The sequence below is a fragment of the Eptesicus fuscus genome, chromosome 1, assembly GCF_027574615.1.
Source record: "Eptesicus fuscus isolate TK198812 chromosome 1, DD_ASM_mEF_20220401, whole genome shotgun sequence".
Taxonomy (NCBI): Eukaryota; Metazoa; Chordata; class Mammalia; order Chiroptera; family Vespertilionidae; genus Eptesicus; species Eptesicus fuscus.
Window position 1 is genome coordinate 101211920 of NC_072473.1, and position 25112 is coordinate 101237031.

At 43.3% G+C, this 25112-nt stretch overlaps 1 protein-coding gene across 1 annotated transcript; it reads right to left on the reverse strand.

The window, feature by feature from the left end:
* Positions 1-9089: 9089 nt before the first annotated feature.
* LDOC1 (LDOC1 regulator of NFKB signaling) lies at positions 9090-17129 on the reverse strand. The gene is made up of 2 exons (XM_054727518.1): positions 15994-17129; positions 9090-9290 (listed from the first exon to the last, which is right to left on the reverse strand). The coding sequence occupies exon 1, from the start codon at positions 16933-16935 to the stop codon at positions 16498-16500; it is 438 nt and encodes a 145-aa protein (XP_054583493.1). The 5' UTR covers positions 16936-17129; the 3' UTR covers positions 9090-9290; positions 15994-16497.
* Between the last annotated feature and the right edge of the window lie 7983 nt (positions 17130-25112).

Here is a 25112-nt window from a genome sequence, read left to right on the forward strand (position 1 = left end):
TGTGGGCAAGGTGGGGCAGAAGCATCCAGCCCAGCCACCACCATCTTTGTTGCAGAGTGACAATTTGCATATTCCCTCCTTTTTGCTGTGGGCTCCATCTTTGTCATGGAGTTACGGTCAATTTGCATATTCCCTCTTTATTAGATAGGATTATATTATACTATACTAGAAGCCTGGTGCACAAAATTCATGCACTGGGGGTGAGGGGGAAATCCCTCAGTTCGACCTGCATCCTCTCACAGTCCGGGACCCCTCAGAGGATGTCTGCCTGCCAGCTTAGGCCCGATCCTCATGGGGATCAAGCCTAAGCCGCCAGTTGGATATCCATTTCACAATCTGGGATCCCTCACTCCTTACTGCCCGGGTCATTGTTCCTTAGTGGCAGGCTCCTTACCACTTGGCTCACTGCTCTTCAGCTCTGCCACAGAGGTGGGAGAGATTCCCACCACTGTCGCTGTGCTTACCAGCCATGAGCCCTGCTTATGGCTGTGCAGCACTCCCACAGCGCACTGACCACCAGGGCTCAGCTCCTGCGTTGAGCATCGGCCCCTGGTAGTCAGTGAGCATCATAGCGACCGGTAATTCCGGTTGTTCCCTTGTAATGGTCACTTAAACTTTTATTATATATATTATATTATATTATATTATATTATATTATATTATATTATATTATACTAGAGGCCCGGTACACAAAATCGTGCACTGGGAGTGGGGGGGTCCCTCAGCCCAGCCTGTGCCTTCTTGCAGTCCAGGAGTCCTTGCTCCTTACTGCTTGACTGCTTGCTGATCCCTACTGCTCGGCTCGCTGCTCCTTAGTGCTGCCGCAGAGGCTCCCGCCACTGCCACTGCACTCACCAGCTGTGAGCCTGGCTTCTGGATGAGCGGCGCTCCCCCTGTGGGAGTGCACTGACCACCAGGGGGCAGCTCCTATGTTGAGCATCTGCCCCCAGGTGGTCAGTTCATTGCGGCCAGTCATTCCACCATTCGGTCAATTTGCATATTAGGGTTTTCTTATATAGGACTAGAGGCCCGGTACACAAAATTCGTGCACGGGCAGGCATGTGTGTTCCTCAGCCCAGCCTGCACCCTCTCCAATCTTGGACCCCTTGAGGGATGTCCAACTGCCTGCCTGCCTGATTGCCCTTAACTGCTTCTGCCTGCCAGCCTGATCACCCCCTAATCACTACCTTGCCAGCCTAATTGAAGCCTAACTACTCCCTTGCTGGCCTGATTGCCCCTAACTGCCCTCTGTGGCTGTCCTGGTCACTCCTAACTGCCCTCCCCTGCTGGCCTGGTAACCCCTAACTGCCCTCCCTTGACAGCCAGGTCACCCCTAACTGCCCTCCCCTGCAGGCCTGATCACCCATAACTGCCCTCCTCTGCAGGCCTGATCTCCCCCAACTCCCCTCTTCTGCCAGCCCAGTCACCCTTAAATGCCCTCCCGTGCTGCCGTGCTGGCTGGGTCCCCCTCAACTGCTCTCCCCTGCAGGCCTGGATCCCCCCCCAACTATCTTCCATTGCAGGCCCGGTCCCTCCCAATTCCCCCCCCCCTGCAGGCCTAATCCCCCCCATCTGCCCTCCCCTGCAGGCTTGGTTGCCCCCAACTGTCCTCCTCTTCAGGCCAAGTCCCCCCCAACTGCCCTCTCCTGCAGGCCTGGATCCCCCCGCAACTGCCCTCCCTTGTAGGCCTGGTCCCTCCATCCTGCCTTTCTCTGCTGACCTGGTCACCCCCAACTGCCCTCCCCTGAGGCCTGGTTACCCCTAACTGCCTTCCCTGCAGGCCTGATCATCCACAACTGCTCTCCCCTGCCGGCTATCTTGTGGTGGCCATATTGTGTCCACATGGGGGCAGCCATCTTTGACCACATGCGGGTGGCCATTTTGTGTGTTGGAGTGACAGTCAATTTGCATATTACTCTTTTATTAGATAGGATAGGATATTAAATGTGAATTGTAAATGAAAAATAAAATTTAAAAAGAACCAAATAAAATTTTAGATCTGAAAATTTTTTAATATTTATATATTTTTAATTCTCACCAGAGGATGTTTTTAAAATTGATTTTTAGAGAGAGAAGCATCCATGTGACAGAGAAATACCGGTAGGCTGCCTCTGCACCTGCTGACCCACCGGGATCTAACCTAAACCTAAGTATGTGCCCTAATCTAGGATCCAACAGGAATTCCTTTGGTGTATAGGTTGAGACTCCAACCAATTGAGCCACCTGGCCAGGGCATATCTGGAAAAAAAATTTTAAGTGTACCTCCAGGCCCTGGTTAGTGTGGATCAGTAGTTAGAGTGTCCTCCCATGCACCAAAGGGTCATGGGTTCGATTCCAGGTGAGGGCACATACACAGGTTGTGGGTTCCATCCCTGTCGGATTGCTTGAGCAACTAATCAATGTTTCTCTTTCTCTTTCCCTCTTCCTTCTTCTCTCTCTAGAATCAATGAAAAAACATATCCTTAGAGGAGAACTTAAAAAGAAAAAAACATGCTGGTTTGGTTCAGTGGATAGTGCTTCTGCAGGCAGACTGAAGGGTACCGGGTCGGATTCCAATCAAGGGCACGTACCTGGGTTGCAGGCTCAATCCAGAGCCCTGGTCAGGGATTCAACAAGAGGCAACCAATTGATGTCTCTCACATTAGTTTCTGTCGTTTTCCCTCCCACTCTCTGTAAAAAAAAAATCAATACAAAAATGTCCTCAGGTGGGGATTAACCAAAACAAACAAACAAACACCCATCCCCAGTGTGATTATTGAAGGAGCATATGAAGTATTTGTTGAATGAACGTGAAGGGATGGGACTTTGCTTCCTAACTGTTTTAGCAACTCTGCAAGCCAGAGGGTTTATTTTTTATTTTAATTTTTATTGATTGATTATGTGAGAGAGAGGAAGGGACCGAGAGAAATACCAGTGTGTTGTTACACTTATTATGCATTCTTTGGTTGCTTCTTGTCTGTGCCCTGACCAGGGATCCAACCCGCAACCTTGCTTCTTGTCTGTGCCCTGACCAGGGATCCAACCCGCAACCTTGCTGTATCAGGAGGAGGTTCTAACTCACTGCACTGTCAGGGCCCCTCAACAAAACCCCTCTGGTGTGCCCTGCGCCCTGCTGTGGGCTGGAGCTCCTCTGCCACAGCAAAGGTTTGGGTTCCATTCTGTCAGGGCACCTACTTAGGTTTCGGGTTTGATCCCAGGTCGGTGCTGACTGCTGCTCAGGAAGTTACCGAGGAACGTTGAGGTCTGTGCGCTCTAGTCACTCGGTGAGGAGCTGGGGTTCCATTGCCAACATGGCTGACTCTGATCCCTACTACGCCTGGTCCTCTATTGAGGATGACTTCAACTATTGCAGCTGCGTGGCCTCTGCCAGCATACACATCTGCATGGGTAGGTTGCCCTCTCTGCGGCTCACCAGGCCTGGCTGCTGTGCAGTTGCCCCAGGAGGCAGATTTCCATACTCCCAGGGAGAGTGAGGTTCCAAAGGGAAAGCACTTTGCTCCTCCTCCCTTCGGGGCTCCCGGGCAGGAGTGGAGCACCCGTCCTGTGCAGGGCTCAGAGGGGAGAGCTGCCGCAGGGAGGCCTCCTAGCTGGGTGCTGAGAAAATGAAACTGGAGCCCTTCCTCCTTGAACCCTGTCATCTTTGGTGTAGAAAGGGACAGATGAAAGCCTCAGCAGCCTTACTGGGGCATCTTTAAATGAAGATGTTACTTTTTTTCAGTGAAAGTAAGTTTATTTTGTAATCAATATTGTGTAATCATTATGATTTACTGTGTAATCATTGTGATTACCTGCATTGAGTTATCTGCTGGGATGTTTGTGCTTTAGGGCATGTGAATGCATTTTATTTTATTTGACCCAGTCTCACATCCCCCAGCCTTGAGCAGCATGCAGCCACGCCTACGCACTCCTGACTGTTGTTAGACATAAAGGTGTCTCGGATAATTTGCATATTCCTGTATTATTATGTAGGATTATACTAGAGGCCCAATGCACAAAATTCGTGCAATGGGCTCAGCCCCCACCGTGGCCGCGGCTGGGGCCTCTGCCTCCTCTGCTTTGGCCCCCACCTGTTGCAGCGGCCAGGGTCCTCTCTGCTGCCTCTGCCTCAACCCCCGCCCGCTGCAGCTTCATCCAGAAGGACATCCAGTCTAATTGGCATGTTATGCTTTTATTATTATAGATTATACTAGAGGCCTGGTGCCCAGATTTGTGCACTGGTGCACAGCGTGGCCTGCAGGGAGTGGCCTGCTATGGGAGCGCTGCTTATCCCGGTCAGATGAGTGGCTGTGGACACGCCCTCTGAGCGCCACTCATTCAGGTCAGCTGAGCATCAGGGGGCAGGTCCTGCATTGAGCGTCTGACCCCTGGTAGTCAGTGCATGTCATAGCAACTGGTCAACTGGTTGTTCTGGTCGTTCTGCCATTTGATCACTGTGCTTTTTTTTTTTATATATTTTATTGATTTTTTACAGAGAGGAAGGGAGAGGGATAGAGAGTTAGAAACATCAATGAGAGAGAAACATCGATCAGCTGCCTCCTGTACACCCCCTACCAGGGATGTGCCTGCAACCAATGTACATGCCCTTGACCGGAATCGAACTTGGGACCCTTCAGTCCGCAGGCCGATGCTCTATCCACTGAGCCAAACCGGTTTCGGCTGATCACTGTGCTTTTGTATAGAGAGATTATATTATATTATATTTATATTATATTATATTATATTATATTATATTAATTAGTTTACACTTACATTTTCCTATTCCTAGTTACTTCAATGCAAGTTGTCACATTATTGTACAAGAGATTATGTACTATGTTGTTCCTGGAATTTTAACACATTGTAGAAAGCATCTGGCATCATTTAAAATCTGTTCTTACAGTTATTTGGAATTTTTATTCTTTTCAGCTTTTATTTATTTTGGTTTTTACTTTTATTTATTTTTTAAAATATGTTTTTAATAATTTTAGAGATAAAAGAAGGGAGAGAAAGATATAGAAACATAGACGAGAGAGAAATATCAATTGGCTGCCTCCTGCACACCCCCTAGTGATGATTGAGCCCCCAACCTGGGCATGTGCCCTGACCAGGAATTGAACCTGCATCCTCTTGGTACATGGGACAATGATCAAACAACTGAGCCATACTGGCCTGGCTGGTTTTTATTTTTAAGAAGGCTGTCTTCAAAATGGCTGGTGACTTATAGCCAATATAATTACTTCATTAGGCAAATGAATAAACTCAGGATTTGCTATGAATGGAACCATGCTCCCCAAATCATAACTCTGTATGCTAAGAAGTTATTTGAATTTTATGAATTGATGGTTCAAAGTAATATTTTCCCATGATTTCCTCTGAAGGATATGTGTGTGTGTGTGTGTGTGTGTGTGTGTGTGTGTGTATGTGAGAGAGAGAGAGAGAGAGAGAGAGAGAGAGAGAGAGAGAGAGAGAAAATGAGAGAATGATTATCCAGACAGACATACACATATTGCTGTCTTCTATCTTCTATCACCATGGATCCATGGATACTACTTGTAGTGAGAACTGGTAGTGTCACTGTTTAGCCAACTGTTGTCATAAAACAGTGAACTAGATTTCATGAAAGCAGTATGGAATAAACAGAGTCTATGAAAACAGTAGATCTAAGTTTGAGTTCTTCTATTGTTGCTTCCTAGTGTGTGGCTTGGGCAAGCTACTTAATCCTTCTTGAACCTCAGTTTCCTTATCCATAAAATGGACATAATAATAGATTCATAAAATTAAAGGTCAAACCATATAATATAAAAGTAATTATTAAACATGTTATTGAATTATTAATTATTCAAATATTAACTATAATGAACTATTATTAAACTTTTTATAAACTATTTAATAAGCAAAGTACTTTCAAATAGCATATACTATTTTTCACTAAAGAATTTTAATGTACTAACCTTGCAGTGATTATCTTGTTCACATAGATTTTAAATTGAAACTGGATGTGACTTAATCTTCTGCTACTTAAATTTTTCTAGGACATAGTAAAAGGAAAACTTTCATTTTATTAATGAAAGAGGCATACTATTGATACATAAACCTGACAAAAACACAAACAGGAAAATTGCAGGCCAATCTCATAACTACCAATGAAATTTTTTGAATTATATTAGCAAGCAAATTCAAGTCACACATTAAAAGCAAAAAGATATTATGACAAAATGGGATTTATTTCAGAAATGCAAGGATGGTTTAATATGAGAAAATTCATTTACTCACCATTTTAATGAATCTAAGGGAAAAACAGGCTGTACATAATTTAACACTGTGATATAAAATAACATCATGCACATATACAACACAAATGTGTATCTATGTGTTAATACATATGTGGATAAGAAAATATTAGGAGCATTGTCACTAAGGAGATTAAAAGAGAAGAACTGCCACTACCTTCACTTCAATTATAAGATGAAACCAATTGAAACCATAAGAACTGAAAAATAAAATTTTCATATAAATTAATAGCATATTTAGAAAATATTGTTAAAAATGTAAATAAAAATACCTCTTCACTGAGTTGGTATGAGTCACAAATTAAAAAAATGAAAACAAAAGTGACTTTTAAAGTGTCAAATGCTGTTCACATGTTCTTAATATGAACTCTAGTGAATTTCTCTCTGATATTACTGTGTTTATATTAATGTGTTGAAAATATTTTCTTCCAACACAGTAAATCCCCCAATATCAGTGTCTTTCTACCAGAACACATGTCTACTATGACAGTTAATCTTACATTACTATTTTACTAAATAATATCTATTGAAGAAAATAATGAAGTTAACATTTATTGTTTACCAGATAATGTACTAGGTAGGTTTTTTTAAATATTAGTCCTGAGATATAATTACCCCCATGATATAGGTACAGAATTTTATAATCAGTATAGTCAAGTAGCAGTCTGTGGTTTGCAAAGTAAATCTATGGAAAAGTCACAATAGGTATCAAAGTTATTCTCATTGAACTCAAGCAGTGTGTAAATAACAATCCAAACAATCCATTCTCAATTCACAGCAAAGGAATTTCCATATATACTTGTTTATCTCATCTAAGATTCATTTTCTGATACTAATTTCACTCTCCTCACTTTTTATTCCAATGAATAAGATTTCTTTTTTCCATATACATATTGATCATATTTCTGCCATATGCAGCTCCTGTTCTCCACAGATGACTATAACCCTTCCATTTTCCTTCTTGCTACATGGGGGATAAAAAGTTGTTCCAAAAAGCTGATAGCAAAATTGACCTTAATTTTGAAACTTAAGAGATAAAGAGAGAGAGTTTCTCCCAACCCCAAAGCTGAGTCTTCTTCAATCCTTCTCAAAAGTTAGCTTGACACTTCCTAGGAACAGACAATTTCAGGTGATTTAAACATCAGAAGTACTGAGCAGCAGGGGTGAGAACAGAAAGTACACAATGTCGACTCTGAAAATAATGTCAGGCATCATCTATGTAGGTCAGTGATTTTCAACCAGTATGCTGCAGCACATTGGTATGCTGAAAGAATTTTTAAAGCATACAATACCTGACTAGTTAGTTAGTGGCACTGACCTCTCTTCCCTTAGACTGTCAAATAAAAGATGACAACAGCTAACACAACAATAGCTGTCCAGTGTGAATGAATCAAAATTATACCTACTTTTGTCAGATTGGCACAAATATATATTTTGTGTGTGCTGCAGAATTTTAGTAATTAGTTTATGTGTGCCATGAGATGAAAATGGTTGAAAATCGCTGATCTAAGTACATTCAGGTACAATGAAAATAAAATGTTATTGAAATGACTCAAGAAATGTTAAAATATGGGGTCAGGGGTCATGTCTTTCTTATCTCTGGAAAACGGGAAGCATGCAATGTACAAGTGATGAACATTGAGTTATTTCTGCCAGAGAAATGGTGTTGGAACTGGACTAAAAGGGACAAAGAAGGCTGACTTTATCTGCTCTTAACTGAGAAAAGGTAACATTATTAGGAAGTAAATAAGATACTGAATAGTTCATAGAACACTCAAAGGAGTGAAGGAACAGGGCAAAAATGGCAAATAACATTCCCTTAGAAAAATACTGCCAGGAAACAGATGTGAACATATCACATTACCATCAACTTAAAAATATAAAGGAATCATAGCTATACAGCAAGAGAACAAATCAGATATACTATTAGTATGTGATTTAGGAATATGCAGGAGTCAATAGGAGCTAAAACCTGAGCTGGCAGTACTCAGCCAAGAAGTGAAAGGAAACTATCACAGAAATATAGCCAAATTGGAAGCAGCACAAAGAATGACAGTTACTCCTGAATCCATTGTAAAGGATATAGAGAATGGGATTGATAAAAATGAGAAGAATAAATTGGAAATGAAGAAAACATTTAAAAGCTGGAGAAAATTTAAAGTCTAGAAAGGAAGTAAAGATCATTCAACATAAACATCAGTATATATTATTCATATTTATTTTTAAAATATTTTTATTGATTTCAGTGAGGAAGGGAAAGGAGAGAGAAATAGAAACATCAATGATGATAGAGAATCATTGACCAGCTGCCTCCTGCATGCCCCACACTGGGGATCGAGCACACAACCTGGGCATATGTCCTGACCAGGAATTGAACCATGATCTGGTTCATAGGTAGACACTTAACCACTGAGCCATGCCGGCTGGACTATATTATTTACATTTAAAGAAATGATTAAGAAAGCTTTGCATAAATAAGTCAGGTCTTGAATCTACAAAAAATGACAAAGAATGAATAACACTTAGATGTATCCTATTCAAAATTTTAAAAGTATCCAGAACTCAATAATATATCAAATAAATGATGAGTAAAAACATATTAGAATGGCCTCAAACTTCTACAAAATAACATTCAACACTAAAAGTTAATGGAGCAATGAAAGAAAAGAAAATGTGACCCATGAACTCACCTTTAAAAACTCAAAGCATATAGATTCTAGGTGTGTGTGTGTGTGTGTGTGTGTGTGTGTGTGTGTGTTGAAGAAACCACTAAAATAGAAAAAACACTAGCTAACAAAAAGAAATTAAATGAAAAGTGGATAAGACAGCAATGATTTAATTCATTTATCTGATGTATTAAGAATAAAACACATTGGGAGTATGCTCACAGGAAACCATAAATGTTATAAACACTGACAACATAGAAACAATGTAACTTACAAAGTTGATAGGGAAAAGTATTACTGTGTATGTTGAGTTCTTCATCTTTCATGGTTGAGAGTCAAAATAAATCATTCATATCTGAAAAATAGTAGAATAAAATTGAGTATATACAGAATTTACATGTATAAATACTAAAAGAATTGAAGCAAATAAATTGAAGAAAACAGAAATGTGAGGAGATAGTGAAAAATGGAAATATTTTCATAAGAGCCTAAAATATCATTCAAAAATGAAAAGGCAAATGACAAAATGCATATAAACATTTAATTTTTTACAGATCCCTAATAAATAAAGCACTTCTAAAAAAATTAAAAAGAAACATCAACAACCCAAGAGAAATTTGGGCAAGGATATGACAATAAAGCAAATATCTATATATATATGAAAAACCAGCAAACAGAACACTGTAACAACTGGAACGACTGGTCCCTATAATGCCCACTGTGGCCAGCGAACTGGCCCAATCAGGGGGTGGGGTCCCTCCTCCCAGCCACCCTGCCCCTGGTTGGCCTCTCCCACCCTGATCGAGGGCAGGGTGGCTGGCCAATGCCCCCCCCCACCATGGTCCTTCCCCCCCCCCGGCTGACTTCACCCCCATCAGCCCACCCCACCCTGATCAGCCTACAGACCACGCCCCCTGGCCAAAGTGCCCCTGATTGCCCCCCAACCCCAATAGGGGGCAGGGCCAGCCAGCCAAATTCCTGCAACCTCTCTCCCCAGCCAGCCCCACCCCCAATGGGCCTCTACCACCCTGATCAGCCCATGGCCCCTCCCCCCAGCCGGCTCCACCCCCATCAGCCCCCACACCAATAGGGGGTCGGGCCCACTGGCCCACCACCCACAGCCCTCCCCACAGCTGACTCTGTCCCCAGTCGGCCCCCCCACCCCAATTGGGGACAGGGCCCACTGGCCAATTGCCCACGGCCCCTCCCCTCCGTTGGCCCGGCCCTGATCCGGCCCCAATCAGGGCAGGCAGGCCTGCTAACCTCCTGCCGTCTCCTCCTCCCAACAGGCCTGGCCCCAATCCACTGATTTGGGCTGGGCTGGCCGGACCCCACTCATGCACGAATTCGTGCACTGGGCCTCTAGCAGGAAATATAAAATTCCACAGGACAAATGACCTGGTTTCCTCCACAAATAAATTGCTGGGCAAATAAGGGTTAAGGGGAACTGTTACCAATTAAAAGAGAATTCAGATATACGTAAACCAAATGTATTGACATTTTTTGAAACATAATTCAACCAAATAATTAAAAAGACATTGTTTTTGCCCAAGCCAGTTAGGCTCAGGGAATAGAGCATTGGCCTGCAGACCAAAGGGTCTCGGGTTTGATTCTGGTCAAGGGCACATACCTCGGCTGCAAGCTCCTTCCTGACCCAGTCCCTGGTCAGAGCTCATGCAGGAGGCAACCAATCGATGTGTTTCTCTCACATCAATATTTCCTTCTGTCTTTCCCTCTCTTTTTCACTCTCTAAAAATCAACAGAAAAATATCCTCAGGTGAGGATTAAATAATAATAATAATAATAATAATAATAATAATAAAATAAAGACATTTTTAAGACACTGGAATATTTGAATAAAATTAAGTATTAAATATTAAGGAGTAATTGTTAATTTCAGTTTATGTGATTATGACATTATGGGTTGTTTTTAAGCCCTTACCTGGTAGAGAAACATACCAAAATACTGAAGAGTAAATTGATATATCTGGGATTGATTTAAAATATTCCATAACAATTATAAGAAAAGATATAAATTAAGCAAAAATGTTAGCAAGTTTTTATTCCAGGGATAGGTCTATGAAGGCTCATTTTATTATTCTCTCTACTTTTGTATATATTAACAATTTAATTGTGTACATTCAAATAAGCAGTTGCAAAATTCCTGTATGCTGTGCAATTATCTGTATCAATAGAACAGGTGAATCTATACTAATAAAAGGGTAATATGCTAATTAGACTGGGTCGACCAGACATCTTCTGGACATCCAACTTCCTTCTGCACAAAGCCACAGTGATGGAGACCGAGGCAGAGGTGGTTAGGGGCGATCAGGCCAGCAGGGGAGAAGTTAGGGGGCAGCCAGGCTGGCAGGGGAGCAGTTAGGGGGCAATCAGGCTGGCAAACAGAGACAGTTAGGGGGTGACCAGGCCAGCAGGGGGACAGTTAGGGGGTGACCAGGTCAGCAGGGGGGCAGTTAGGGGGCAACCAGAACAGCATGGGGACAGTTAGGGGGTGACCAGGCTGGCAGGGGGGCAGTTAGGGTGTGATCAGGGTGGCAAGCAGAGGCAGTTAGGGGCAACAGGCAGGCAGGTAGAGTGGTTGGGGGCGATCAGGCAGGCAGGTGAGCGGTTAGGAGCCAGTGGTCCCGGATTGTGAGAGGGATGTCCGACTGCCAGTTTAGGCCCCATCCTCTGAGGGGTCCTGGATTGGAGAGGGTTCAGGCTGGGCTGAGGGGACCCCCCCATGCACGAATTTCATGCACTGGGCCTCTAGTCTATATATATATAAAAGCCTAAGCAACCATTATGACAGAACGACCAGTCTCTATGATGCGCACTGACCACCAGGGGGCAGGTACTCAATGTAAGAGGTACCCCCTGTTGGTCAGTGCACTCCCACAGCCAACCTCTCGCAGCCAGCCAACCGCCCGTGGTCCCTCCCCCTGGTGGGCCCCCATCGGCCCCTGGTGCTAAACCATTTGTAGATGATGGGCTCCTGGGTCAGGGTTTCATACGTAGCAGAGAGATCCCTCACTGTGATCTATTGAAAATCAGCCCTCGACACAAGAGTTTGTCTCGCTCCTGTCCTCTCCCTTCCCCGGGGGCCTCCCACCCACCTCAGTGGTGGCACAGAGGCAAGGGAAGGGGAGGCAGGGAGGCAGGGAACCACGTGGTGACGGGGCAGTGTTGGCATCCATTCCTTCCGCACCCAGCCCAGTGATCATATACTCCTCTTCTGACCCTGCCAGGGCCTTCGGGCTCTGGGCTGGGACTGGGAACTGGGGGTGTGTGGCTGTGGACACGGCTTCCTCCTTGGAGTTGGCAGCCAACCTCCCCTGGTCCCTCCCCTCAGCCGGCCAACCTCGGCCTCTATTAAAAAATATCACAATTACTTCAATTACCAATGAAATATAATTTGCTTTGTTTTCTTTTACTGGTAATATTTGTTTTCAAACTAAAGATTTAAAATGAGGCATATAAATAGTCATGTAACAGTGTTTTGGTTTTTTCTAAATCTTGAGTTGACTGAATTACTCTGAACTGACTGGAAATTCAATTAAACTGACTGTGGACTTTGGTTAAAATAAAAGAAAAATATTAATGCAATTTTGTGGATGAAATCATTTGTCATTTGGAGAGGAAGGAGGAGGAAGAATGCAAATCTTGTAGATACCATAATAAGAAATATTAAATTCTTATTGATTATATAAGATAGCAGGCCCTGAGGAGAGAAAGGGAGGTGTACAAACATTGTTGTTCTGAACCCACGCGTGGCAGTGTCTCACCACAATTCCCCAATTCATCCAGCAGAGGCTTTCTGCTCCATTAACAAATCTTGCTATGCTACTCATAATTACGACTTCAAGCAAGCTATTACCTATCCCAGGCCAATTACATTGCTTAAAAACATGTCTCTGGGCAATAGAACATTTGAAGATAAAGGAAAAAATCCTAACAGAGGCATTTCAGACAGGAAGATAAAAATGCAAGGACGGGGGGGGGGGCAGGGGGGGTGATCAGATTTTCGTTAAAGGAAGTAGGTAGTTAGCAGCACTGTGGAAGGACACCAAATAGGTAATAGTTCACTGTATCTACCTTTAGAACTAAATGAACATAAGACTATAGGGGATAATACACTTGGACTACTCCAGGATGCAAACAAACATACACTTTTAACACTACTATAGCAAAATTCATATTTCAAAGCAAATAATAAATATGCTTCATACAATTATCCCACCCTAATGATCCATTGAAGAAAACACTCTCAGGACCTCATATAAATAACCCTTTATTAGCTTTGTTTTAATTGCTTTAAGAACCTAGAAAAAAATTTAGGTCATTTGTTAAAAAATAAATATCTTATTAATTTTAACAGTAAGTCTTCCTCTAGTCTGCCCACTTTCTGATTGCTGAAGTTTGCACTATGTTGTAATAGCAGAAAATAACCAAACACAATGAGCATAATGTACTTCTAGCTTTATATACCATCCTGCAAAACAGCAATACAGAATGGGTAGCAGTGCTGACCTATTCAAATGATTAGAAAAATCCAAAGATACACTAGTAGATTGAAATGATTAAATTATTATAATCTTTATTATGATTAATTTCATTCCATTAATAGCATAATTTCAATGACCATTAAAGCCCAAGATAAGAATTCAGGAGTTTGAAGTTTGCATTTGCTATTTCAAGATTTCCACCCACTCTTAATAGTTCCCATCTAAGGGGTACTTTTTACCTTTACACATGCTGATTTACTTCTCTATTGTCTTGTACTTTGCCTTATGGCACTGTCATGAATTCCTTCCTAAGTGGTAGAGCCAGATTATCCCATTATCATTCTCTGCAGCTCACAGCATAATCTGCTCTTCCATACCTGACCACAGACACACACACACACACACACACTCAGAGCAAGTACCTTTCAGATCTCAGAAGCTCCTTGGCCTAGCTCTCATGGATGCTATTCAGATGCTGCCTTGGCATGGTATCCTCACTCACCAGAGATCCCTTCCTTCCCCTACAGAGCTTGTGCTCACTTGGTTTGATGGTGGGGAGTAAATCTCATCTACTGGTCTTCAACTTCCACTCCAGAAAGGTCACTCCCAGATCTAATCACGGTCTAGATTCTCTTTCTGGACTGTGCCTGTAGCTACATTATCTTCCCAGTTCTAGTGCTAGGCACCAGAGAAACAACAAACTAGACTCATCATGAGGAGTTTAGCCTCCTTTCATTTACCACCACCTTTCATTTACCGCCATATCTCTAACTCCTTTTAATATACCTGGACCACTGATAATTTTTGAGCGATTGATTTTTGGTCTTGCTGGGCTCTTTACCTAGCTTTTAGCTGTTGCCCACTTTCCCACATGAACCCCCAGCTGGGGCCTCAGTCTCCTTTTCTAAGCCATACCCTCTAGAAACAATTTTTTAAAGCCCAAGAAGTAACTGCTGCCCTGGACTTTGCCTGCTCACCAGGTACACTGGCTTCTCTGTGACTTCATGACAGATCCCAAAGAGTAAATGAGGCCACATACTCATTTCCACTCTCCCTGTGCCTGCTCTACCCCTGTTCATAGCAAGAGACCTGCTTCCAAGTGAAACTTTGGTTCCCAAGCCTGGAAGTAACAGCCAATGTTTACTGAGTCCTCTCCATGTAGCAGGGACAGTTCTAAATAGCTCATGGGTGTGACCAGTAGGATGACAAGTATTTCATTTAATCCACAGTGAGGTTTACTAATACAAACAAACAAAAAAAAAAAAAAACCCCAGCCCCCAAAGGCCTTAAACAATAAGGAAATGTATTATCTCAATTCACTAGAGGTCCTAAGGTAGAGTTAGCTCCAAGTATGGTACAATGACATTTGGGCAGATATGGGTGAGGAGAACTCGGAACTCCTCAAATCCTCCTGAAAGTTCCTGGCTGGCAGAGGTACTTCCCACATCCCCTCAACCAAGGGTCTCTGATTTAAATTTTAGATAACTTAACCAGAGATAATGACCTCTCAAAGGTATGCAGATTCTCCTTAGCACCCACTGGACTCCCTCAATGTCTCCAAGCCCCCCAGGCCCACAAGATTTCAGCATAGCTCAGCAGGGTAAGGTCAAGTTCAGGAGACAGCCCAGCATCTTGCCAATTTTCATAGGCAGGAATCTGGGGCACATGTGTAGGTGAGGATTCTAAGTGTGTCAGCCCAAGGAAGATGAATTAAGATCAGGCTCTATTTATTATGGGTGCATTTATCCCAGGATGCACAATTTAATGTTAGCTCAAGCAGCTGAAAGGGGCATTAAAATAATGTTCGCCATTGTTAATTAAAGCCTAAAGTCAATAGCACCCCACAAGCAATAATGATTAATTATTTTAATGCCCCTAGCAGTGTTGAGGAAGGAAATTAAAGGCTCCGGAAGGTAGAAATATTGTATGTATTCAGATTTATGCCTGTTGTCCTAGTCTAATTATCAATAATGCCCTCTTTCATTCTCAAAATTGTCCCAACTTGGGATGGTGTGCTACGCACTCAGCTACCCTTTACTCATGCCACCCTAGAGGCCCCAGAGGCCACTCCTTTCACTAGTAAGAAATGCCTTGGCCAGGGGAACACCAGAATTCCTATAAAGTCCTGTGTTACCTGTCCTCTGCAGCCTAAAGATGAAAGTGGGAATAATGGGATTCAACTAGGTTCCCTGATCTCAATGGGAATAATGCAAGCCAGGGTAGAGAGATAGAGGCCAGTGATATCCCTTAATCATTAAAAGACACTGATGGTTTTTTTTTTTTTCCGTAGTGCTTGATATTTATTGAGAACGCAAGTGCTTTTTCCAGGTAGTATTGAAAGCTGGGCTGAGTACCTGTTTTTGTTTGTTTTGTTTTTAGCATTTTTGTCCAAATGCACACATCTGTGGGACTACTGCAATTTTTAAGGAAAAATGACAGCTATGCAGAACTGGCGCATAGGAGAAAAGAAATGTCAACAATTTGGCTGCCAGGCACAGTAGACTCCAGCAGCAATCTGGTGGGGGAGGGGGAGGACTCTGGAAATGAACTAACCAGGTTGAAAGACTGGCCCCTTCAGGGGTTGGTGTGATGTCCAAATCAATGTCCAAGAAGGGGTAGCCGACTCAGGCATCTTCTAGGCTGCTCCTTATCTCCAAAGGTGATGGTGGTCTGTTGTTGCAATGTAGTGGATCGTGGTGTAGTGACAGCGCAGATCTCTGGGCAGATGCAGGGCTGTGCATAGGCCAGTTTGTAACAGGGATTCGCCAGATAACAGGACACAGTCCAAAGTAGCAGGGGTGCGTCCTGGGGCAGGCCACAATGGGTGGCAGCATGCTTCAGAGATAACTCTCAGCCCCAACAGCAGGAAATCGGAGCACAATTCTTGAAACAAAGACAGGCACTACTGGGGATGAGAGAGGGAAGCGGAGAGCAAGGGTAGAGAAGGAGAAGGGAGGGCTAGGGGGAGCATGGTGGCTCTGGGAGGGGCGGAGGAAGATGGGGGTGGCTGGCAGGCTTCACACACCCCCCCTCGCCTAGGCCCTAGGGTCTCAGGGCCTAGTAATTATCTACTTCATCGTCACCGTCGTCTTCTTCCTCATCCCAGCCAAAACACTGTTTGAACTCCTCGAGGAAGGCCCGGTAATCGCTTAGGAGGGGGCTATCCATCTCGATGTAGGGCACCACCCACTCCTCAGCTTCCCCGGTGAGCAGGCTGATTAGGAATGCCACTTTCATGGCGTCGTTGCAGAATCGGTTCTCGTTGACAAGCATGTAAGATGTCGTCTGCACGATAAACTCGGGGAGACGGGAGGTCTCGCCGTCAAACGTGTTGGGGAAGGGCACTGGGCAGCTGGGCGGACGTACCTGGCGCAGCAGGGTGGCCCTTTCGCACACCAGCAGGCGCAGCTCTTCCATCAGCTGGTTGTTCTCGATGCTCAGGGCGCGGTGCCTCACCAGGAGAGCCTGCAGCAGCAGCACCAGCTCGTCCACCATGGCGAACAGCTCGGAATGGCGAGGCTCGCTTCGGGTTCCGATGGATTCAGAGAAGGTGCGCACCAAGGCCGCGCAGGAAGTGCGTGTCCGCAGAGACGCTGTGGCCCAGGGAGAAAAGCGAGGATGAACAGGTCCCAGCGGCTGCGCAAGTTCCGCCCGCAAAGGCGCTTTTGAGGCCCAGGCGCAGGCGCCGCCCAGGTTCCGGGGAGAGGGGGAGGGGCGGGTCCTGGGAAGACGCCCACGCTGCGCGGGGCGAGGCCACAGGGGGAGGGCGGGGCTGAGGCGACGTAATGGAGTGGGCGTGGGCAGGGCGTGGCTGAGGTCCAGTACAGTGGTTCTCTAGGCTCACAAATAAAGGCAGGCGGCTGCAGCCCTTGAGGTGGGACTTGCATTTGCCAGCATCTAGCAAGCATTAAAATCTTTGTCTCAGAGAAGGCCAACCTGCTCAAGTTTAAAGAATTAACTACTCTTCGACGCAGCCTACTCACACAATTCAATACCCCTTGGTGGGCCTGTGGCCATTAGATTTCGTTTGTGTGATGTTTAACACATTTTCTCACTTATTTAAATTTCACACATCCAGTAGCTATTAGCACTACTGGCCACAACAGTGGGAGTCACACATTGTTTCAGTTATGAAAGACACCCCCCCCCCCTCGCCCAGGCGCCCTGTCTTTAAGACAAAACAAAATATTTAAACAGGGATTTTTCTTTAGTTGGGAAATAATATTGTGTATCTCTATCCTTTCTTATTTTTGTTTTTCTAAATAGTGAAGTATAAAAAGTTCTGCAAAATTATCCAATAACCATTTGCAAGCATCCTCGTAATTTTGACTATTTCATGTCCTAAATATTATGTCCTTTGACTACTGGGTGTTATTTTTGTTTAACAATGAAGACTTGTGTTTTTAAATGGTTTTGTTTTTCTACTTAGAATGTGATTATTGAAATATTTGCTGACAATTGAATTGTGCCCAAGCCCTTAGAGCCAACTGTTGGCTCGGCTTTTAAAATATATCCCCAATTTAATCACTTTTTGTCACTTCTATTACCAACCACCCTGATTGCAGCCTTTATTTCTTACCTGATTGATGCAATTAATCTCTTAGCTTTCACTCTCCTCTTCCTACAATGCATGCATTCTCTACAGAGTAGGCATAGGAATCTTTTAGAACAAAAGTTAGATCTCTTTAGTCCCCTGCCCAAAACCCTCCAAGATTTTTTTCTTCTCACCCAAAGAAGCAAAGTCTTGGTCATGGCCCAGGAGGCCCTGCCTCACTTTCTATGCCCCTTTTCATTTCCTGCTCTGCTCTAATTACGATGTCCTTCCTGCTGAGTCTCATACACAAGAAGCAGCTCTGATCTCAGGATCTTTGTATTTTATATATTGTTTCTGCCTAGCAAGGACTCTCCCCGGTTAGCTGCCTGACTCCTTCTCTCACTATTTTTGGGAAAGATTTTCCTGACCATTTCATCTATCAGAGCACCTTGCTTTCTGCCAGAAATCTATACTCACTTACAATGCTTCATTTCTTTACATAGCATTTACCATACCAGCAGCCATCATCTCATTAGAACTTTGTCAGTCTGCCTCCACTTTAAAATGTAAGTCTATGTGGGCAGAGGTTTTGCACTGGTAGCTGCTCTATTCCTAATGCCTGGAAAAGTGCCTGGCCCAGAGTAAGACACTCCATAAATGTTTGGTGGATGAAAGAATCTCAGAACACAGATGTTGAAATAAAAATTAGAAGTGGTGGCTGCACAAAAATACTCTTCACACTGTCCAGGATGTTCTATCTCTGATCATGAATCAGTCTTCATCGTAAAATGATGACAGACATAATAGAATTGGCTAAATAATTTATTTAAAAACCCTCTTTAGTCCTTTTACAATAGAATTGAATGGGCATCCATGGAAGTGAGAGGGTGAGAGATAAATGAAAAACAGAGCCAAAATCCAAGCAGGGAGAGGAGGAGGAATCCCCTTGCTAAAAGGGTGGGCAGGAAAAAGAGCAGGTAAGAGGGAATATGATCCCTTGGATTCTGCTGTGACATGAGTTCCCCCACTAGATGAGAAGCCCCTTGAGACCAAGGACCCTCTTTCACTTATCCTTTTACCTTCAGCATCTGAAAGTGTTTACTAGGTGCTGCATAAATGCTCAGTGGATGGAATGAAGGGACAGGAAAGGTCAGTGATAGGTTTCTAGCCATCCTGCCCATTTACAGGGTGGAGGGTGGCCCTGCCTGGTGCAGCAGTGAGGGTCTAACTCCACTTCCAATGTCCAGACATTTCTGTTATAGGATAGGGACCCACCCAGAGCAGGTCTGCCTCAAGCCAGCCTCTAGTGTGTGGGTCCTTGACTTCATGTAGGAAAGATTTTACAACAGGAGTCCAGATGGATTTGAGAGTGTGTTTATTAATGCTGGGGACAGTGACACAAAGGAAGGAATTAGGGTAGAAGACACAACAGGGGAGAGCCTAGGCAGTGCTCTGCTTTGGCTCCCTAGAAATGTTATAGGAAAGAAGTGAGCCCAGGCGGGGCTGCTGCTAGCTCACTGGGAAGTTGGAGAAAAGGGGACCTTGGAGATAGGATCTGGGGTGAGGCTGGGAGGAACTGCTGCTGCTGCCCACTGCTTCCCTGGTGGCAACTCTCCTGGGGACCCTTATAAATGAAAAAATTCATGGCCAAGAAGGGGCATGGGCATGCTCTAGAGCCGTGGTCGGCAAACTGCGGCTCGCGAGGCACATGTGGCTCTTTGGCCCCTTGAGTGTGGCTCTTCCACAAAATACCACGGCCTGGGCAAGTCTATTTTGAAGAAGTGGCATTAGAAGAAGTTTAAGTTTAAAAAATTTCGCTCTCAAAAGAAATTTCAATCGTTGTACTGTTTATATTTGGCTCTGCTGACTAATGAGTTTGCTGACCACTGCTCTAGAGTGAGCCCACATTAAGTCTTTGTCCTGAGGGCTTTTTATCTTTTTTTTTTTTTTTTTCCTGCAGGCTAGAATTTTAGGAGAGGGTTTCAGTAGAATGTTCATCAGCTTTCCAGGTGCATTTTAAATATGGTGATGCATTAAAATGAGCTTATAGGGGAGTTTTGATTATTCATTTTTTAAAATTCTTTATTGTTTAAAGTATTATATATGTCTCCTTTTTCCCCCACTGACCTCTCCCCAGCCGTTCCCCACCCCCCTTGCACATGCCCTCACCCCCCTAGTGTCGGTATCCATGGGTTATTCTTATACGCATGCATAGAAGTCCTTTGGTTGATCTCTTACCGCCCCCCCCCCCCCACCCTTCCCCTATCTTCCCTCTGAGGTTTGATGGTCTGTTCGATGCTTCTATGTCTCTGGATCTATTTTTGTTCATCAGTTTATATTCATTATATTCCACAAATGAGTGAGATCATATGATATTTATCTTTCTCCAACTGGCTTATTTCGCTTAGCATAATGCTCTCCAGGTCCATCCATGCTGTTGCGAATGGTAAGAGTTCTTTCTTTTTTATAGCAGCGTAGTAATCCATTGTGTAGATGTACCACAGTTTTCTAATCCACTCATCTGCTGATGGACACTTAGGCTGTTTCCAAATATTAGCTATTATAAATTGTGCTGCTATGAACATAGGGATGCATATATACTTTATGATTGGTGTTTCTGGTTTCTTGGGATATATTCCTAGAAGTGGGATCACTGGGTCAAATGGGAGTTCCATTTTTAACTTTTTGAGGAAACTCCATACTGTTCTCCACAGTGGCTGCACCAGTCTGCATTCCCACCAGCAGTGCAAGAGGGTTCCTTTTCCTCCACATCCTCTCCAGCACTTGTCATTTATTGATTTGTTGATACTAGCCATTCTGACAGGTGTGAGATGGTACCTCATTGTTGTTTTGATTTTCATCTTTCAGATGATTAGTGACTTTGAGCATTTTTCATATGTCTCTTGGCCTTCTGTTTGTCCACTTTCAAAAAGTGTCTATTTAGGTCCTTTGCCCATTTTTTGATTGGATTGTTCATCTTCCTTTTGTTAAGTTGTATGAGTTCCCTATAAATTTTGGAGATTAAACCCTTATCGAATATAACATTGATTATTCTTTGGTCTGTTTTACTTTTATCTTAGGTCTGTCTAGCTTTAATGTTTTTTTGGTTTTGTTTTGTTTTTGTTATTTGTCCCCCATACTTCATATGATTCTTGGGTTTAGCTGGCACAAATGGCATTAATTGGGTGCTTGTTTTTTATTTTCCCAGGCCAGCGTGATTTAAACTATGTATTTTCTGGTTAGGGAGGAGGGTATTAGCTATTTGCTCTCAAGTAATAGTATCCTTGATTAGGGAAGATAAGGTCTTGCAATTCACAAGCTGGCTGCAAGCCGCCTAAACTGTTTGGCTTTGTTTAGTTTTATTGCCTCAGTTTCCCCATTCCACTTGCCCAGGGATTTCCCTATCTTCTTACTATACTGCTGCACTTCTACAGGAAAAAATACCCAGGGTTCTATTAGGAACACACATCCTGTGGCAGACACCAGGTCTAGCAATTGACATGGGGTGCCTCCTTGACTCTGAACAAAGACCATACACAAGGATAGACACTCTAGGAGCCTGAGACCCAGAAGAGAAAGCCTTGCCCAATCCCATGAAAGCAGTAAGTTATGGTGCAGTACCACAGTAAGAAATCCAGCTAAGCCCTAAGTGAATTCCAAATTGACAGAATCATGAACTAATAAAATGGCAGTTGCTTTAAGCCACAAAGTTTTGGGATAGTTTATTTCATGACAGTAGAGAACTGAAACATGGAGAAACTCAGGATATGCTACCTAATAAACCAGTAATATGCAAATTGACCGCACCTTTGCTACACCCAAGCCATGCCAACCAGCCACGCCCATCATCCAATCAGAGCGAGTATGTAAATAAACCCAACCAAGATGGCTGTTAATTTGCATACATAGGCGCCCTGAGTTGACCCCCTGCGACGGATTTCAGGGAGCTGGGGTCCGCTCTGGCACCAGACCGAAAGCCACCGGAGGCTTTTGGCCTGGTGCACGAGCGGACCCCCTGCAATCGATCCCAGGGAGCTGGGGGTTGCTTCGGCCTGGTACACCAGCATACCCCCCTGCGATTGATCACCTGGGCAGGGAGCTGGGGGTCTGCTTTCGGCCTGGGCAGGAGCGGACCCCCTGCGATTGATTGTAGGGAGCTGGGGGTCTGCTCCTGCCCAAGAGGCTTTTGGTCTGGGCAGGCCTGGGCAGGGGCTGAGCCGGTGATCAGAGGGAGCTGGAGAGGTCTGCCTAAGCCTAAAGCTTCGGCCAGAGGCTTTAGGCCTGGGCAGGGCCCAGCCCTCCATTGGTGTGAACTATAGAGGAAACACCTTTTCTGACTGCACATTGGCTAAGCTTCCTGTATGCCACTGGTAATATTCTTAGTAACTCGGGTAATAAGAATCCAAAAAGGTGATCTAAGGTTTTTCCACCACACTTCTGGAGAAAAAAATGAAGGTCCGCTGCTGGAAGGCTAAGAAATGTCATATCCTGCCCTAGCCGGTTTGACTCAGTGGATAATGCCTCAGCCTGCAGACAGCAGGGTCTGGGTTTAATTCTGATCAAAGGCATGTACCTAGGTTGCAGGCTCCTCCCTAGCTGGGGCCCAGATCAGGGCTCATGCAGGAGGCAACCAATCAAAGTGTTCCTCTCACTTTGATGTTTCTCTCTGTCTTTCCCTTTCTCTTCCACATTCTCTAAAAGTCAATGGAAACATATCCTCAGGTGAGGATAAAAAATAAAGAAAGAAATCCATATCCTATGAATGACACATCTTGAAAATGCCTAAAGAAAGTTGTCATTTTTTCTTGGTGAAGGGACTGGAGTCCGTGTTGATGAAAACACCTTGATGGCTGCGGTGACTGACAGTGGCTGCAGCAGTGGGGTGATGGGGCTGGTGCCTTCTCCTGACCAGCCCGGTTGCCTCCCACAAAGGGAGGCCAGACTGCAGCTTAGGTACGCTCCCTGTGAGGCGCGGGCCTAAGCTGTCAGTAGGACATCCCCTGAGGGCTCCCAGTATGTGAGAGGGGGCAGGTTGGGCTTAGGGACCCCCGACCCCCAGTGCACAAATTTTGTGCACCGGGCCCCTAGTGCTACAGATAAAAGCATAGTTCCATATCTAAAGAACTAATATGATGTTATGAATCTACAGTCCTGTTCTGTTTCTTAGACTCTGTTTTTGTTTGTTTGGTGTCCATTAATTACAGAGCCGGACCAAAAGCCAAAGTTGTTTATATCTCCCCTGCAATCCACAGCCTTTAGTCTGAAACCATATCCTTTATCATACTCTCATATATCAAATCAACATTCCCCCTTCCCTAAATCAACCGAGGGCCAGGTATCAGACAACTGTTTGCTGCCTTGCTAGTCTTTGACACAGCCTCTTTTTATCCCTGTTGCTAGCTTGCCCCAGTGTCCCCTGAAATTATTTAGCTAATCTTTTTTTGTCATAAAATATGGGTATTTTATTCCAGCTCTAGAAAATGAAAAAAGAGAATGATAGGGAACATATCCTTCCACAAACCATTCTAATTTAGCTGTCATTAATTAGAAAAAGCTACAACATATAAACAGGGTATCCCCCCAAATGTATACATACTTTATCAGCTGATAGCTCAATTTTGAAAATGAAATGTATTTTAGTAAACACTGCCTTTATAATTACTCAAAGTATGTGTATACATTTTTGGGACAGTATTGAAGAATGCAGGCTTTCTAGTAACCTTGCAAAGTGTCCCTCAATTCTTGGTATTTCTCCATTATTAGATTCATATTAAGCACTTTTGGCAGGAATACCACAGAAGTATCACTGTGTTTTTATCAATGTAGCATACCAGAAAACACATAGTGTCCTTTTGTCCATTTCTGGTGGTGGTAACTTTTATCAATTGGTTAAGATGGTTTCTGCCAGGTTTTCCCACTCCAAAGTTAAGATAATTATTTTGTGTTTATTAAGAAATATTTAATTCTACTTTGCATTCCACTCAAAATAAGTGTTTTTTAATCCTCTTTTATTTATATCTTTATTTTTATCAGTATGAACCCTTGGATTCTTATTTTATTCTATAGATTATATTCTATTACTATCTTTATTCATGTTGAAGCTCAAAGTTCTATTATTTGAAGGGGGAACCTATTTTAAGCTGGCTCCTATGTCCTATTGACATGCTTACCTTGTTCCTTGTGCACTCTCTTTCTTTCTGGTTTTATACAATATTCCAGAATCATCTTGTAGTTTTCCTGCTCTAACTCTGGGATGAGCCATTTCTCCAAGGAGCCCTCATTGCCTTTAGTGGAGAATTGTTTTCAGAAATTAAGATGTCATGTTTAGAATGCAAACTGTGATTGATAGTATAGATTGTTCACTTCTATAAAAACTATATAGCCATCTGGGCAAAAAGATGAACCTTAAGCCTTATATCATTCCACATATAAGCATTAAGCTGAGATAGATCACAGACTTCCACCCATAAAATAAAATATTATAAATTGGACTTCATAAATTAAAAAAAATTGCTCATCAAAAGACTCTGTTAAGAAAATGAATAGAAAAGCCACTGAATGTATACATACCATAGACTATTATATAGGCTAGGTAAACATTTTAGAATATATAAATAGAATATATGTTTCAAGAATATGTTAATATATAAATAATTCTAAAAAATTAACAGTGAAAAATATAAACAAGCATTAGAAAACAGTTTGGTGGTTCCTTACAGAGCTAAACATACTCTTACCATGCTTTCAAACAATTGCAGTTGGAAATTTTTACTGATATGAGTTTTTTTTAAGGATTTTTAGGGAGAAATATGATCATATTTCTGTATGATAATATAATGATGGACACATGGATGGATACATTTACCAATACTCATAGAATGTACAATGCAAAGAGTAAGAGTGTACAACATAAAGAGTGGAACCTAATGTAAACTGTAGTCTTTAGTTAATAATGTATCACTATTGACTTATCAATTATAACACATATACCACATACATGAAAGATGTTGATAATAGGAGGAACTTGTTTGGGGGGGTGAGATGGAATATGAGAACTCTATGCTTTCCACACAAATTTCCTATAAACCTAAAACTGCCCTAAAAATAAAGTTTATTTATTTGAAACAAAAGGCAGACA